Source organism: Chiloscyllium punctatum, chromosome 4, assembly GCF_047496795.1.
Source record: "Chiloscyllium punctatum isolate Juve2018m chromosome 4, sChiPun1.3, whole genome shotgun sequence".
Lineage (NCBI taxonomy): Eukaryota > Metazoa > Chordata > Chondrichthyes > Orectolobiformes > Hemiscylliidae > Chiloscyllium > Chiloscyllium punctatum.
The window spans coordinates 20,876,116-20,891,782 of NC_092742.1; the positions used below are offsets into that span (position 1 = coordinate 20,876,116).

Genomic DNA, 15,667 nt, shown 5'->3' on the forward strand with positions numbered 1-15,667 from the left:
TTTGCTCCCTTAACCCATTTATCCTCCATTTGCTTGCTTGAAATCTTCTGTAGCTGTAACCATTTCAAAAAAAAATCTGGTAAATCTAAAGCTGGCTGGACCTCACAGAATATCAGTTCCCTGATTGGGGCTGTTAATAGAATAGAATAGAATAGAAAAATACAGCGCAGTACAGGCCCTTTGGCCCTCAACGTTGCGCCGATCCAAGCCCACCTAACCTACACTAGCCCACTATCCTCCATATGCCTATTCAATGCCCGTTTAAATGCCCATAAACAGGGAGAGTCCACCACTGCTACTGGCAGGACATTCCAATCTGGTCCAATCAGGGAGCCCCACCTGACAGATAAAAAGGGAAGTGTCAGAGATTCTGAAACTCTGGTAGCTGACTCTGAAGAGGCAGTATTAAAGTCAAGGGTTGTTCGTGTGTAAATAAAGGGTGAGTTGATAAGGAGATCCTGACCGCTGTGGAGTTACTTCAATCTGAAATGTTAGCTATTTTTCTCTTAGTTGGCACATATTGAGAAGATCTTCTATTATCCTTCACATTTGCCATTCTGCCACATTATGTATCTTCACTCAATAATATATTTAGATCCCAAATTGATTATCTTTATCTGAAGGAATTAGTTACAAAATGACAATAGTAAGAAGAGATTTTCGACATTGATTTTACCTATGCAGTCGATGCCTTGTTGGTTCAGCACAAAACCAATTGAACAAACACATCGATAGCTTCCCACTGTATTTTCACATCGTCCATAGCTACAAAACTGTGGGATTTGCCAGCATTCATCAATATCTGTCAATCAAAATAATCAATTTCAGAAATAATTACAAATTATGGTAGTTTAAGAAAATAACATGAAATTTATATAGAGCTACACTTGCATAATGTGTTTGAGTTTGATTTATTGTTGTCACGTATTGAGATAGAGTGAATAGTGTTGTTTTGCCAGATATACAGGCTATACTTGGTGTATCAGGGCAGCAGAACAAAGTGCAGAATACAGTGTTACAGCTGCAGAGAAGGTAAGAGAGAGAGAGATCAGAATTAACATTTGAGAAGTCCATTCAAAAATCTGGCAACTGTGGGGAAGAAGCTGTTCTTGAATCTGTTTGTATAGTTTTTCAAACTTTTATATAAATGTTCCCTCCCTATGTAAAGTTTGTAAATAGCAAGGCAGTATCAAACTGAAAACTTGCGAAGTCTTTACAGGAGTAATTCTAATTGCAGTTAACAACTTGGAATATTCTTTACTAATACGACACAGACTAAAGCTTTCTCAAAATGAAAACACTTTTCTTCTCTCTGTGTATTTCCTAACAATCCTAAACTCACTATTTAACTCAAGCAGTTTGCTTAATTAGCAGTGAATATAATACATAAACATACCCAAATATAACTTTAATTACTCAGTGAGATACTTAAAACTAAGTAGTATAGAAAATGGCAAAACCAATGCTGTTGTAGTGGGTATTTTTCCGTGTTTTGAAGAATGAGATATTGATAACACAGTGATTAATATGTATCTAATTAATGTTATGCTAGGAGTAGGTAGCATTGGAAGTAAAAGAAAGAAAATAATTATACCTCAGAACAATTACAAAACAATACTTATGTTGAAAAAACAACCTCTGAAATGAGTTTAAGATGAGACATGGTTTATAATTATCTATGTATAAATGATTAATTAACCAATTCTGATGAAAAAAGCCAATCAACCTGAAGTGAAGGCAAAATTTCCATGATTTTCCTCACACTATCAGCAGGAAACATTCACACAAATCTGTAACACAGCCCAGAAGCAGCATAAATCTCTCAGGATTTCATGACAATTTTACTCAATTTCTATACCCACTTGTTATTTTTTCACAATTACAAGAAAATCCACAGTCCATTATCTGATAAAAAAAGAAAAAAAAAGCCCTGGCAAGGTATAAAGTCAGAATCCCATTGAGGCATTTAATTAATATTGTCGGATTCTCAATGCAATGGATTTTCTAATAAAAAATACTCAAACACTGATAGCATTAATAAGCTCTCCATGAGAGATACAATGTACTAAAACAATAATTCATTCTTGTACAAAGTATATCCATTAAGACACTTCAGAATGAGTGATGACACATCTGCAAACTGCCATCATCCATGTGAAGCATACAGTAACAGACTTTTCATAAAATAATTCACTTAGTGCTTTTACCCTCTGGAACTCATCACCTTTCAAAAACAACTACGGCATGAGAGAAATCTATAACTTCTGCTTCTTTAAGAGAAGGAGACAGATTTAAAAAAAAACAAGTTGAATCCATTCCAGATCTCCCATTTATACTGAATAGGTGTTATAACTTTTCTCACAGTAAATTTTCTTGCTGTTAATGTGAGTGAACATTGAATACCTGATTTAGTTCAATTGTAAGTGTATACTTCTGAAGCCACTAAGTTGCCACATACAAATTATACAAGCTGGGAGAACCAGCAGTAAGAGAGAATAATGTCAAGGAGGCAAAGTGTCAAGGAGGATGGTGGCCATAGTATATGCCTGGGAGTTTATTGTGAAGTCACACCTGAATGAGGCCTTGCACCTGCTCTGATTTATATGTTGGGAATTTGTGCCGTCCAGTTGCTTGGGGAAGGAGAGGAGAATTGGAATTGGTATGAAAATAAAACACAATGAGGTTTTAATAAGATGAAAATATATTAAAATAAGAAATTTGCCACTCCATGGCAAAGATTTGGAAGTCATGATTCAAAGCTTGAAAGGAAATTTGCGAGCAAGAACAACATTTTAGGCGTCACAAATATGTTGTTACATTCTCTCTCGGATTTTGTAAACTTTCTTGCCCCTGCTCGTGCCATGCCAGGGAGGGGAAAGCACCCCCCAGTTCAAACCTTTGTTTCGTCCACTGGTGAGGAATAAAGCAACCTGTTGCTATAGTTTTCATACTATCAAACAAATCAGGATTGCAACCTTATTTCTTGATCTGGAGTCGCCGGTGTTGGTCTGGGGTGTACAAAGTTAAAAATCACACAACACCAGGTTATAGCCCAACAGGTTTATTTGGAAGCACTGGCTTTTGGAGCGCTGCTCCTTCATCAGGTAACTCCTTTACAGTTACCTGATAAAGACGCAATGCTTCGAAAGCTAGTGCTTCCAAATAAACCTATTGGACTATAACCTGGTGTTGTGTGATTTTTAACTTTGTCAATCTTTTCCTTACAGTTTTTGAAGAACAATTATGAAGCATTTCTTACCGACACACTTTGTTTTCTGATCATTTAGCTGATAACCTGGGTCACAGTTACACAAATACCCGACTTGCTGACTGATGCAAATTCCTGGACCACAGATGTTTGGTGAAACGTCACATATATTTACAACTGTAAGAGTGAAAACAAAACAAAAACATAATTTCCATTTTAACATAGTAAAAGCTATTTGCGTTTCTTTTCGACAGTTAGTCACTGAATATTAGAATAGAACTTTTGATGGCTGAAGTACATTTTAGGCTTAAATTGTAAACACATTCACTATCATGCACAATTACAAAATATCTTCTGTCAGTTTCTACTGACAGAACACTGAGAGGTGACCTCATAGAAACTTAAAAATTTCTTAAATGGATAGGCAGGGTCGATGCAGGAAGGAAATTCCCCATGGCTGTGACATCAAAACAAGGGACAGAATCTCTGAGTAAAATGTAAGCCATTTAGGACCAAAGATGAGGGGGAATGTCTTCACTCAGAGAGTGGTGATCTTTGGAATTCTCTATCCCAGAGGGCTGTGAAAGCTATTGAAGTCCCAGTTGATGATAATACCAAACAGGTCAGATGTCAAGAATGATAGATACATTGATCTGGCTTAATAGATCATACATCTTATTTCTGAAGTTTGGTTACTGTTGTACTTTGTCATTAAATATATTCACAAAGGGTTGCCAATGCTTTATTTTAACAAAATAATGAAAAATTAAAGCAGAGCTCTTTATATATGACAATTTACAAAGATTGTACAGCAACAGAAAAAGAAAGTTTCAACTCTTTTCCCAGCAATATACTTTACAGTCACTCAATCCCAGTGAAGGGTCACGCCTAATGAAATATTTCCACCCCTTCTTGTCAGATGGCTGAAACAATCTCAATGGTTGATTTTCAGCTCTGATGGCTTGGAAATTTCTTTCCAATTCTGATAGGCTGGAGAAGTTCTACCACTGTCATTGTCTGTAGACTTCTACAAACATTAAAAAAAGCCCTTCTTCTAGGATGACTTTTCTTCTCAGCTCATACTAGCCCTGGCTCATGACCATCCATTTCTCTACCAGAACACTCAAATTTGTAAATAGTTACTAATAAATTCATTTAACTTAAAGCTCACTGTTTAAGGTGACTTTGTAACCTTTCTCAAATCCGGCTGAGCTACCCGGCCCTGAAGTGTCAAAGTCGGTATGAGCAGTCATATTCACTCCCATCCCCACGTGGACCACTTCCCACCATGGGAAATGGATGAAACTCGGCCTGAACATGGGGGACAGGCCGCTCTTGAAAGCCAGACAATTGGCAGAACAACCGGGTCAAATCCGACTGAGCTACCCGGCCCCAAAGTCTCAAAGCCGGTATGAGCACTTTGCCTCACCTAACCAAAGGCTAAAGTTTCATTTATGTACCAATTCCAAATCAAGATTCCCAAATAATAACAACATTCTGCAAACCTCCATCACAAAGCTCAGTCTTTAATTAAGTTCAAGACAGAAATAGATAGGTTTCTAGTTACAAATGACACAAAGATATATGGGATAGCATAGGACTATGGTATTGAGGTAGCTGGCAGAACAGGCTTGAAGAAATGTATAGTTTATCCCTGCTGTCATGTTGCTATACCAATTTTGATCTGGAGAGTGATGTAGAGTTTTATATTCAAATAGGTGTAACCTGGAGTGATGATTTTCAAATGTATTTAGTTAGCACGAGTAATATTCAACAGAGCAATTTATGCCAAATATGTTCCCAGATATAAATCTAGAGATGACAAAACAATTCTCTACAAAGTTATTTGTAACAGTTATTACTGTTGCAATTACTTCGTTACCACATGTAATATATCAAATTTTATCATTGGCGTGCAAAATACGTTACATCATACAGGATGTACAAGAAGCCTTGGAGAACACGCTGATGACAGATTCTGGGGAGTGTTGTTAATGCTGAAGTGTTGTACTATAGGGTCAGATATTCGCCTCCTGCATGCTGCATCAGGTGGGCCAGGCTATAATGGGCTGGAGAATTAGGAAGCTCACATCAGGAAATTTCCCAGCTCAACTCCTGCCAATTCATGCACCGCTCCCCTCATTGATCCTGACTACCCTCCATATCACCCCACTCTCACATTCACCCCAAATAACCCCAGACACCCTTCAGACCCTCTAGGTCAACCCACTTCTCTCCTACCCCTCAATGACCCCCACATACCCTCAATGCCAACTTATGTATTCTATGCAGAATTATCAAACTGTGCAGTAAATTTGGCATGGAAGTACATAAAAGCCCAACCATCCATAACTTTCCTAAAAAGAAATACTGTTGCACAGCTCTAGAAGATTATCAATAAACCAAATGTTTAATGAACCAATATCAGAAACTATAAGCATCTGGCATTTCTTTATCTTTTGTAAATTAACACTGAGCCAGTGACAAAGTTGATCTAAACAAACCAAAGCTGTCAATGAAGCAAGAATATTTTGTCACTGCACTTGCTTAAAAGTAGTTATTTGGGCGGCATGGTGGCACAGTGGTTAGCACTGCTGCCTCACAGTGCCAGAGACCCGGGTTCAATTCCCGCCTCTGGCGACTGACTGTGTGGAGTTTGCACGTTCTCCCAGTGTCTGCGTGGGTTTCCTCCGGGTGCTCCGGTTTCCTCCCACAGTCCAAAGATGTGCAGGTCAGGTGAATTGGTCATGCTAAATTGCCCGTAGTGTTAGGTAAGGGGTAGATGTAGATGTAGGGGTATGGGTGGGTTACGCTTTGGCGGGACGGTGTGGACTTGTTGGGCCGAAGGGCCTGTTTCCACACTGTAAGTAAAGTAATCTAATCTAATCTAGTGGACATCTTGGATTCTCAGGAATACCTCATAATGCACATATGACATTGCCAGGACTGCTGAATTCAGGTCCAGTGGGTTATTTTTAAAGATCAATCGTGTCTTTCTGACTCAATGAAAATCCAGCTCAATATCTACTTTTGCAGCCAGTTGCCATACTTTGCTTTATTATGTTCTTATGGAGCATTTTTTAATTCTGTGAAAGGAATTACATAACAAAATAGTTATGATTATTATGAACAGTTTTGCTTGTTTTGATTCCACAGATCATATTAAAAGGTATAATTTTTACTGTGGGTCTATCTACAGCACATGAATGGCTGTCATTCAAGGCAACAGCTCAGTACCATCTTCTCAAGGGCAATTAGGGATCAGCATTCAAAGCTGCCCCAGCCACTGACACTCACGTCACATGAATGAAATGAAAAATTCTATTGGTGTGCCAATATCAAATTTCAGTCAAAGTGCAGAGTGCTCGTTTTAGATAATAAATCTTACATCACCCCATTGGCAAATTAACACACCCAATCATGCGCTTTCCCAAGTCACCAAAAACTGGTGGCCAATCAGATAATGTGCACGAGGTCCTAAAGACTACAGGATGGACCTAATCTTTGGACAACTCAGCTGTGAGAAGGTAACTGTTTCTTTTCTTTCTGGTTGTGGGGTGAACAATCAAAGGGACAGGGAAGTCTGGGTGCCAGATGAGCCTGTGCAGGCATGATGGGCCAAATATTCTCCTTCTGTGTCCAAACACTTCAGTGAGTCCATGATCAAAGGCAAAGGGCAGGGTTGTGGCTTTCACAGGTCACCTCCTTGCTCCACCATCAGTGCCTCCAATTGCCACCCAGGCTGCAACAAATGGTGCCCATCTCCCCTACCGTCCAGTGCAGCAAGCAGGTAAAGAAAATAGCCATCTTTCCTGCAAACTGGGAAGTGGAGTGACTGGGAGTTGATGAGCAGAGTGATATTAATTTATGACTTAAAGTCTTTAATTGTTGGTGGGTCAAGAATGTCCTGAAGGACCTTGCCATCCAGAACATAACTGGTGAGGTAGCAAGAAATATAAACATGGAAAATGAGGACAGGAGTAAGCTACTTGGTCCTTTGAACCTGTTCCATCATTCATGATGACCATGGGCAATCAGACAACTCAACAGTCAGTTCTCATTTTCCCTCCATTTCCTTGGATCCATTTAGTTCTAAACTTTTGTAACTTTTCTTGAAGGGAACAAGTATCTTGCTCAAGTCAACTTGCTGAATTATTTCCCTTCTCGCTAACTTCAGGGGAGAGAAATTCCACTCCGTGTTTTATAAAAAATATCTCCTGGTCCAATAGCAAGCTTTTTTCGAATAAAATACAAGAGGTCCCTTATTTATGGAACAGCCATCTAATTTTCAAAGATTTTGCAACAACATGTTTGTCCTAAAATTTTGTAAAGCTTGCCATCTATGAAATTTAAAACTGATCCCTTAATCCTGATGTAACTTCTGAGAAAGTTTGCCAACAATATATTGAATCATTCGATAGTCTATCTTTGTATCAATCTACGTTCAGATACAAGCAATTATTCAGGAATATTTTCTAATTTCAATGAAATGTTTGTTAAAATCATCCTTACGTCTTTCACTGAGGTGACACTAGTTTCACAATTTAAAAGTTTTTCCTTATAAAGCATCATTTTTCTCCTGTAAGATCCTCTCATAATCCTTTCAGTTTTCTTTCTTTGGCCCAGCTGAGTTGTCTACAGGGGCTTGGACCTCAACCAACATGCCCAATCTTCACTAGGTGACCCTGTGCTGAACTGTTCTGTAAGCAGTATTTTGATGAAGTAAGGTTGGAGTCTAGTATTGGCCCCAGCTCCCACATTAGACAACAGACATATGCACAGGTGAAAGCTCAGCACAACCCCTTCAAAGAAGGCAAGGAAATCTCGGCACAATACTAAAGAGGCGCTGTCCACTCCAAACTGCACACCCAGTTTTATTCCCATCTTGCAGGTCAGGCAAAAGGAGCTACTCTGAGACTAAAAGCAAAAACAGTCAGTCTGATCTATTCCTGAAGAGAAAATCTCCTCTTTCTTTGTCACAAATTGTAATTGTAGTCTATCAATTTTTGACGTCATCCATTACAATGCATAAGAACACAAGAACTAGGAGCAGGAGTAGGCCATCTGGCCCCTCAAGCCTGTTCCACCATTCAATAAGATCGTGGCTGATCCTTTTGTGCACTCAGCTCCACTTACCCGTCTACGCACCATAACCCGTAATTCCTTTACTGTTCAAAAATCTATCTTTGCCTTAAAAACATTCAGTGGGGTAGTGTCAACTGCTTCACGGGCACGGAAATGCACCAATTCACAATCCCTTGGGTGAAGAGGTTCCTCCTCAATTCAGTCCTAAATCTGCTTCCCCTTTGAGGCTATGCCCCCTAGTTCTAATTTCACCTGCCAGTGGAAACAACCACCTTGCTTCTATCTTATTTATTCCCTTCGTAATTTTATTTGTTTCTATAAGATTCCCCATTAAGTGCAATTTCCTCTTCTTTGTTGATCCAGTTCTTCCTCCATACCATTTCGGTTGTTCAGTTGCCTGTAATAAACTCCTCATAGCACCAGCTTGTTTTGTATTGCACTGGTATCTTTAATTCATATTGCCACTTTTCTTTCTTTTCATTTATCTCCTCTAATTTTATCCTCTGGAAATATGCTTCCAACTTGGAATAATTGGTTCCCTGTCCTGCGCTAACATTCCCTACACTAGTTATTACACCTCCCATATGGACGTTTCCCTTTGTGGGATAATTTAGGGTGACAGGTCATAGTTTTAGAATTAGGGCTTCCTGTATTAAAACAGAGATGAGGAGGAATTATTTCTTTTAAAAGGGTCGTGAATCTGTACCCAGACTACAATGAACACCAGGATACTGAATAAATTTAATGAGAAGATAGATTTTTAAGAAGTTGAAGGGTTATGGAAAGCCGATTGGAAAGTGGAGTTGAGACATGGATGAGATCAGCCATAATTGTATTAAACAGCAGAGCACTTTGAGAAGTTGAATTGCCTACTCTTGCTCCTAGCTTCTCACTCTTTATGGGTATGTTCTGCACTGCTCCATACAGGCAACCTCTACCCACTAATCAGGTAAACCTACCCCTTCTAACAGTCTTCCTTCTGTTCTGATTTTTATTACTTGATTATTTTTCCTGTTTCATAGTTCCAATGCTTATTGCCTTTTTTGGTATTGTCATTCCCCAATTACTTTTTACTTTGCTTAGAGTCATAGAGATGTACAGCACAGAATCAGACCCTTCGGTCCAATTTGTCCATGCTGACCAGATATCCGAAATAAACCTAGTCCCATTTTCTATCCTTTGGCCTACATCCCTCTAAATCTTTCTTATTCATATACCCATCCAGGTGCCTTTTAAATGTAATTCTACCAGCCTCCACCACTTCCTCTGGCAGCTCCTCCATGTACACACCACCCTCTGCATGAAAAAGGTGCCCCTTCAGTCCCTTTTAAATCTTTCCCCTCTCATCTTAAACCTATGCCCTCTAGATTTGGACTTACCCCACCCTCGAAAAAGACTTTGACTGTTCACCCTATCCATGCCCCTCATGAATTTATAAAAGTCTCTAAGAGTCACCCCTCAGCCTCCTACGCTCCATTGAAAATACCCCCAGCCTATTCAGCCTCTCTAAAATCATGCCATTATTATAACATCCATTTTCTACCCAATATGTAGTACCTAGTTTATTCATCTATCATTGGCACAATTCCTTTTCTACATTCTTCTTTCCTTTGATTTGACTGCCCTCTTATTTTAGTATCATTTTCAGTCAGTGAACACCTGATATTATTAATTTTTCAGAAAAGAATAAAAATATTTAAGGAAGGGTTTTGAGGGATATGGGCCGGGTGATGGCAGGTAGGGCTAAATTGGGTGGGATATCTGGTCGACATGGACGGGTTGGACCAAAGGGTCTGTTTCCATGCTGTACATCTCTATGACTCTATGATTCTATGGGTGAGTCACTTTCTTTTTCTGCTCATTCTTAGATTATTATCTCTTAAAATGCTGGGTAGAATAGATTAGTTAGCCAAGAAAAGGTTAATACTATCTCTCTCTTGTCTAATAAAATTTGGGCCTCACCTTTCAGACTATATAATAACACATATTGCAGCTGCAGTTACCATTCTAAACATGAGCAAAACGTTGCTTAAAGAAAGTAATAAAATGTTAAAGTAGCAGCCTATTTAACAGCAAAAACAACACAGATGGCTTACTCAGACATGTTCTGTATTACTTCATCAGATCCCTGCTGCACTGACTTTAAATCCAAGCTTGTTACTTAAGGTATACACATGAAGCATATGTTAATTCTATCATGTTTGTGAGATAAAAATCAGACACTGGAAATTCCAGATTCCTCAGTGAGAGCTAATTTGGTTCCATATTGATTTGGCAACTCTACCAAGATAAGACAATCTGAATAGCACAATCCAAACTCTGTTCTGTCTACTTTTATGGTATTTTCTTTTTTAAATGCCAACTTTGTGCTCCCTGTGCTGAAGCAGCTGGTAATCAACATGATTAAATTAGCTTTCTATAAATGGTCTGAGACAACTCCCTGCTGCTACCTGCCCCATAAAACACAAATGCATGCATCAGACTGTAATGTAAAACCATATGACATAGGTTGTGCTTTGAAGACAAGAACCATTTTTTAAACGCCAATGCTGATTATGTCAGCAAACACAGCAGTCAAATTGCTCATAGCAAAACTTACCAAAAGCAAATGGATATATCCCAGCTGAATCTAAGTTTGATTTGTTCTGATGATTTAAGGCACATGTCAATGTAATCCTTTTTTACTCTAATAGTTTTATCTTGAATAATATTTAACCCAAAAGTGTATTACAGTGGGAACTTCTTTTAGAAAACTGACAAAATTGATAGAGAGAGGTGTTCAAATTAGAGAATCCTTACAAAGCAGGTCATTTGACCCATCAAGTCCACACTGACTCTCTGAAGAACATCCTATCCAGACCGACCTCCTATCCTGTAACCCTGCATTTCCCAGGGCTAATTCACCTCGCCTGCATATCTCTGGGTCATTTAGCATGGCCAATCCACCTAACCTGCACATCTTTGGATTGTGAGAGGAAACCAGAACATCTGGAGGAAACCCATGCAGATGATGTGCAAACTCCATACAGACAGATACCCTAGAGTGGGGTCCCTGGCACTGTGAGGCAGCACTGCTAACCACTGAGCAACTCTGCCGCCCCATAGCAACTGTGACAAATGGGTTGCAAATTTCAAATCTGACATGTCCTTTATTGGTGGAAATGGACTTAGAGCAGGCTGGCTTAGAATAGCTTTTGCCCGAAACGTTGCTTTTCCTGCTCCTCGGATGCTGCCTTACCTGCTGTGCTTTTCCAGCACCACTCTAATCTTGACTTTAATCTCCAGCATCTACAGTTCCCAATTCTACATGGCTTAGTCATTTAATGAGATCATGGCTAGTCCACTTTCCTGCCTTTTCCCAATAACCCTTGATTCACTTAATCGTTTACACTTTACTGCTTTAGCCTTGAATATACTTAACAACGCAGTCTTGAGAACCCTCTGCAGTGACAGTATAGGAAATTATGTCTGGCGTATCCAGGGACACTAGCCAATTCTGGCAATTCCAGAATTCAGCAGCAACTCCCCAACTGCACTCCAAACATCCCCTCTCTGCTCAGGCTTCCAGGGTAGAGGGGTAACGATGGGAAATGTGGAGGACGTTTCTGGGGATAGGATGGATCACAGTGCAGGGTATTGGGGAAAGTAGGGGGACATTGGGAGAGGTTTTGAAGAGAACTGTGATAATTAACTTCAGTTTCATCTTTCTTTCTTAGAATGATGATTACATTCCAGGGTTTAACTCCATGACTGGTCATTCATCTTGTACAATGCAATTCTTCACCTAGATTTTCATTTTAATACCAAGGGTAAAGCAGTCAAAATGAGGGCAGCTCCTTGATCCTTTTTTACTGCAGTCTTCATATCGCTTTCCAATTACATGGGTGGCTCAGTGGTTAGCACTGCTACCTCACAGCACCAGGGACCTGGATTTGATTCCACCCTCGGGTGATTGTCTGTGCTGAGTTTGCACATTCTCCCCGCGACCACACGGGTCTCCTACCACAGTCCAAACCTGAGCATGTTAGGTGGATTGGCCGTGGTAAATTTCCCCAATGTGTCAAGGATTGAGTAGGTTAGGAGGATTACTCATGGGAAATGCAGGGTTATGAGGGGATGGGTCTGAGTAGGATGCTATTCCGAGGGTCAGTGTGGACTCGATGGGCTGATGGCCTGCTTCCACGCTGTAGGGTTTCTATGTTGACCAACTCCTTTGAGCAGTTAAATGGTGCAGCTGGAGGAGACAGTGGGATCCTTCCTTAAACATACAGTTTGGATTACAATGATATCATCAGGATTCCATCAGCAATTTGAGATGGAAGCTTGAGAAAGGGAACAGTGACAATTGCTCGGACAGGTTAGACTTGTCAGAAAATGGAGCTGGTCTAACAAGAGGTCTAATAAAGGGCAGCTTCTTCTTGCCAGCTTGGTTGGAAACTGGGTCAAATTTGGGCCATCATTGGGAAGGAACTTCAGTTGCTAAGATCAGCCATTTTCCACACCTGGACTTCCTGCTTTGAAACTTTCAGGCAACTATACTTACCCTTCCTTTAAAAGAAATATGAGCAGGTTTATCTCCTGGCTTGTACAGCAAGAGCGAGTTGGCTTCTTGTTTACTTATCAATATGAATGTTGAATGACAACGTTGCTCAAGGTATTGATGGAAAAGATGCAAAAGATACTTAAGTTAAGGTTGTGATTTCTCACTGTTGTAGAACAGTTTCACAGGGCTATATGGTCTACAGGTTGTTTTGTGGAAATGCGAGTTTTGTGAACACAAATTCGATATAACGCAACTGACAAATTGGGACACTATTTCTAAAACGTGAACTTTTAAAATGTTGGCTGTAACATGGTTGCATTGCCAACACTTTCAGCGTTGTTTCGAAAGCATTGTTTTTCTATAACACCGGGTTGCACAACCATCGCGTTATAGAAGAACTACTTATATTTTTGTTACTATACTCCTGTCTGTCTTTCATTTTAACAAGGTATCTTCACCATGGACTTCCAGTCCCTGTACACCTCCATCCCCCATCATGAAGGACTCAAATCCCTCCGCTTCTTCCTTTCCCGCCGTACCAACCAGTACCCTTCCACCGACACCCTCCTTCGACTGACTGTACTGGTCCTCACCCTTAACAACTTCTCTTTCCAATTCTCCCACTTCCTCCAAACCAAAGGAGTAGCCATGGGCACCCGCATGGACCCCAGCTCTGCCTGCCTCTTCGTAGGATGTGTGGAACAGTCCATCTTCCGCAGCTACACTGGCACCACCCCCCACCTTTTCCTCCGCTACATCGATGACTGTATCGGCGCTGCCTCGTGCTCCACGAGGAGGTTGAACAGTTCATCCACTTTACCAACACCTTCCACCCTGACCTCAAATTTACCTGGACCATCTCAGACTCCTCCTTCTCCTTCCTAGACCTTTCCATTTCTATCTCGGACAACCGAATCAACACGGACATTTACTATAAACCGACTGACTCCCACAGCTACCTAGACAACACCTCCTCCCACCCTGCCCCCTGTATAAACGCCATCCCATATTCCCAATTCCTTTGTTTCCGCCGCATCTGCTCCCAGGAGGACCAGTTCCAATACCGTACAACCCAGATAGCCTCCTTCTTCAAAGACCACAATGACCCCCAGACGTGATCGACGATGCTCTCCACTGCATCTCCTCCACTTCCCGCTCCTCCGCCCTTGAGTCCCGCCCCTCCAATCGCCACCAGGACAGAACCCCACTGATCCTCACCTACCACCCCACCAACCTCCATATATATCGGATGATCCGTCGTCATTTCTGCCACCTCCAAACGGACCCCACCACCAGGGATATATTTCCCTCCCCTCCCCTATCAGTCTTCCGAAAAGACCACTCCCTCCGTGACTCCCTCGTCAAGTCCACACCACCCACCAACCCAACCTCCACTCCTGGCACCTTCCCCTGCAACTGCAAGAAATGCAAAACTTGCGCCCACACCTCCCCCCTTACTTCCCTCCAAGGCCCCAAGGGATCCTTCCATATCCGCCACAAATTCACCTGCACCTCCACACACATCATCTATTGCATCCGCTGCACCTGATGTGGCCTCCTCTATATTGGGGAGACAGGCCACCTACTTGCAGAACGTTTCAGAGAACACCTCTGGGACACCCGCACCAACCAACCCAACCACCCCGTGGCACAACACTTCAATTCCCCCTCCCACTCCATCAAGGACATGCAGGTCCTTGGACTCCTCCATCGCCAGACCATAGCAACACGACGGCTGGAGGAAGAGCGCCTCATCTTCCGCCTAGGAACCCTCCAACCACAAGGGATGAACTCAGATTTCTCCAGTTTCCTCATTTCCCCTCCCCTCCACCTTGTCTCAGTCCCAACCCTCGAGCTCAGCTCCTAACCTGCAATCTTCTTCCTGACCTCTCCGCCCCCACCCCCACTCCGGCCTATCACCCTCACCTTAACCTCCTTCCACCTATCGCATTTCCAACACCCCTCCCCCAAGTCCCTCCTCCCTACCTTTTATCTTAGCCTGCTAGACACACTTTCCTCATTCCTGAAGAAGGGCTCATGCCCGAAACGTCGATTCTCCTGCTCCTTGGATGCTGCCTGACCTGCTGCGCTTTTCCAGCAACACATTTTCAGCTCTGATCTCCAGCATCTGCAGTCCTCACTTTCTCCTTTTGACCCTTTTAGTCTTTTACATGAAATAAATTATTATTTTAAAGCTCAGAAGTGTTGACTTCCAAAGGTCAGTGGTTAAGTGGGTAAACACACAGAATGGTCTGGTATTGAAGCAAAAAGGCATGACAATGTTGATCAATGTTGATTGGTGTTGAATTGGTCTGACAGTGATAGGGCGACAGAGAAAGTTCACCAGAGATCGTGGTTGTTGAAGAGGCAATCAAGTCCTGATATTCAATTACCAGCTGACACTGACTAATTATTCTGATATTTTAACAGATTAGTATTCACTAACACTTTACTAAGAATGTGTCTTAAGAACAGCAAAAATGTGTTGTACTACTGGAATTCAGTCCTTGACTATAAAGTGCAGCATTGCATGAAACTTTCTTTTTTTTTAAGATTAGATTACTTACAGTGTGGAAGCAGGCCCAACAAGTCCACACCAACCCCCAACCCACCCAGACCCATTCCTCTATATTTACCCCTTCACCTAACACTATGGGCAATTTAGCACGGCCAATTCACCTAACCTGCACATTCTTGGATTGTGGGAGGAAACCCACACAGACACGGGGAGAACGTGCAAACTCCACACAGAGAGTCGCCTGAGGCGGGAATTGAACCTGGGTCTCTGGTGCTGTGCGGCAGCAGTGCTAACCACTGTGCCGCCCATAGAA

General features: G+C 41.4%; 1 protein-coding gene across 2 annotated transcripts in view; it reads right to left on the reverse strand.

The window, feature by feature from the left end:
- Positions 1-15,667, reverse strand: part of LOC140476119 (latent-transforming growth factor beta-binding protein 2-like) — a 469,839-nt gene that overhangs the window by 152,987 nt on the left and 301,185 nt on the right. For both annotated transcript variants that reach the window (XM_072568220.1, XM_072568221.1), the window contains exons 16-17: positions 3,260-3,385; positions 677-802 (exon numbers count right to left, since the gene is read on the reverse strand). In XM_072568220.1, the coding sequence (XP_072424321.1) occupies positions 677-802; positions 3,260-3,385 (252 nt within the window). The remainder of the gene's footprint in view (positions 1-676; positions 803-3,259; positions 3,386-15,667) is intronic.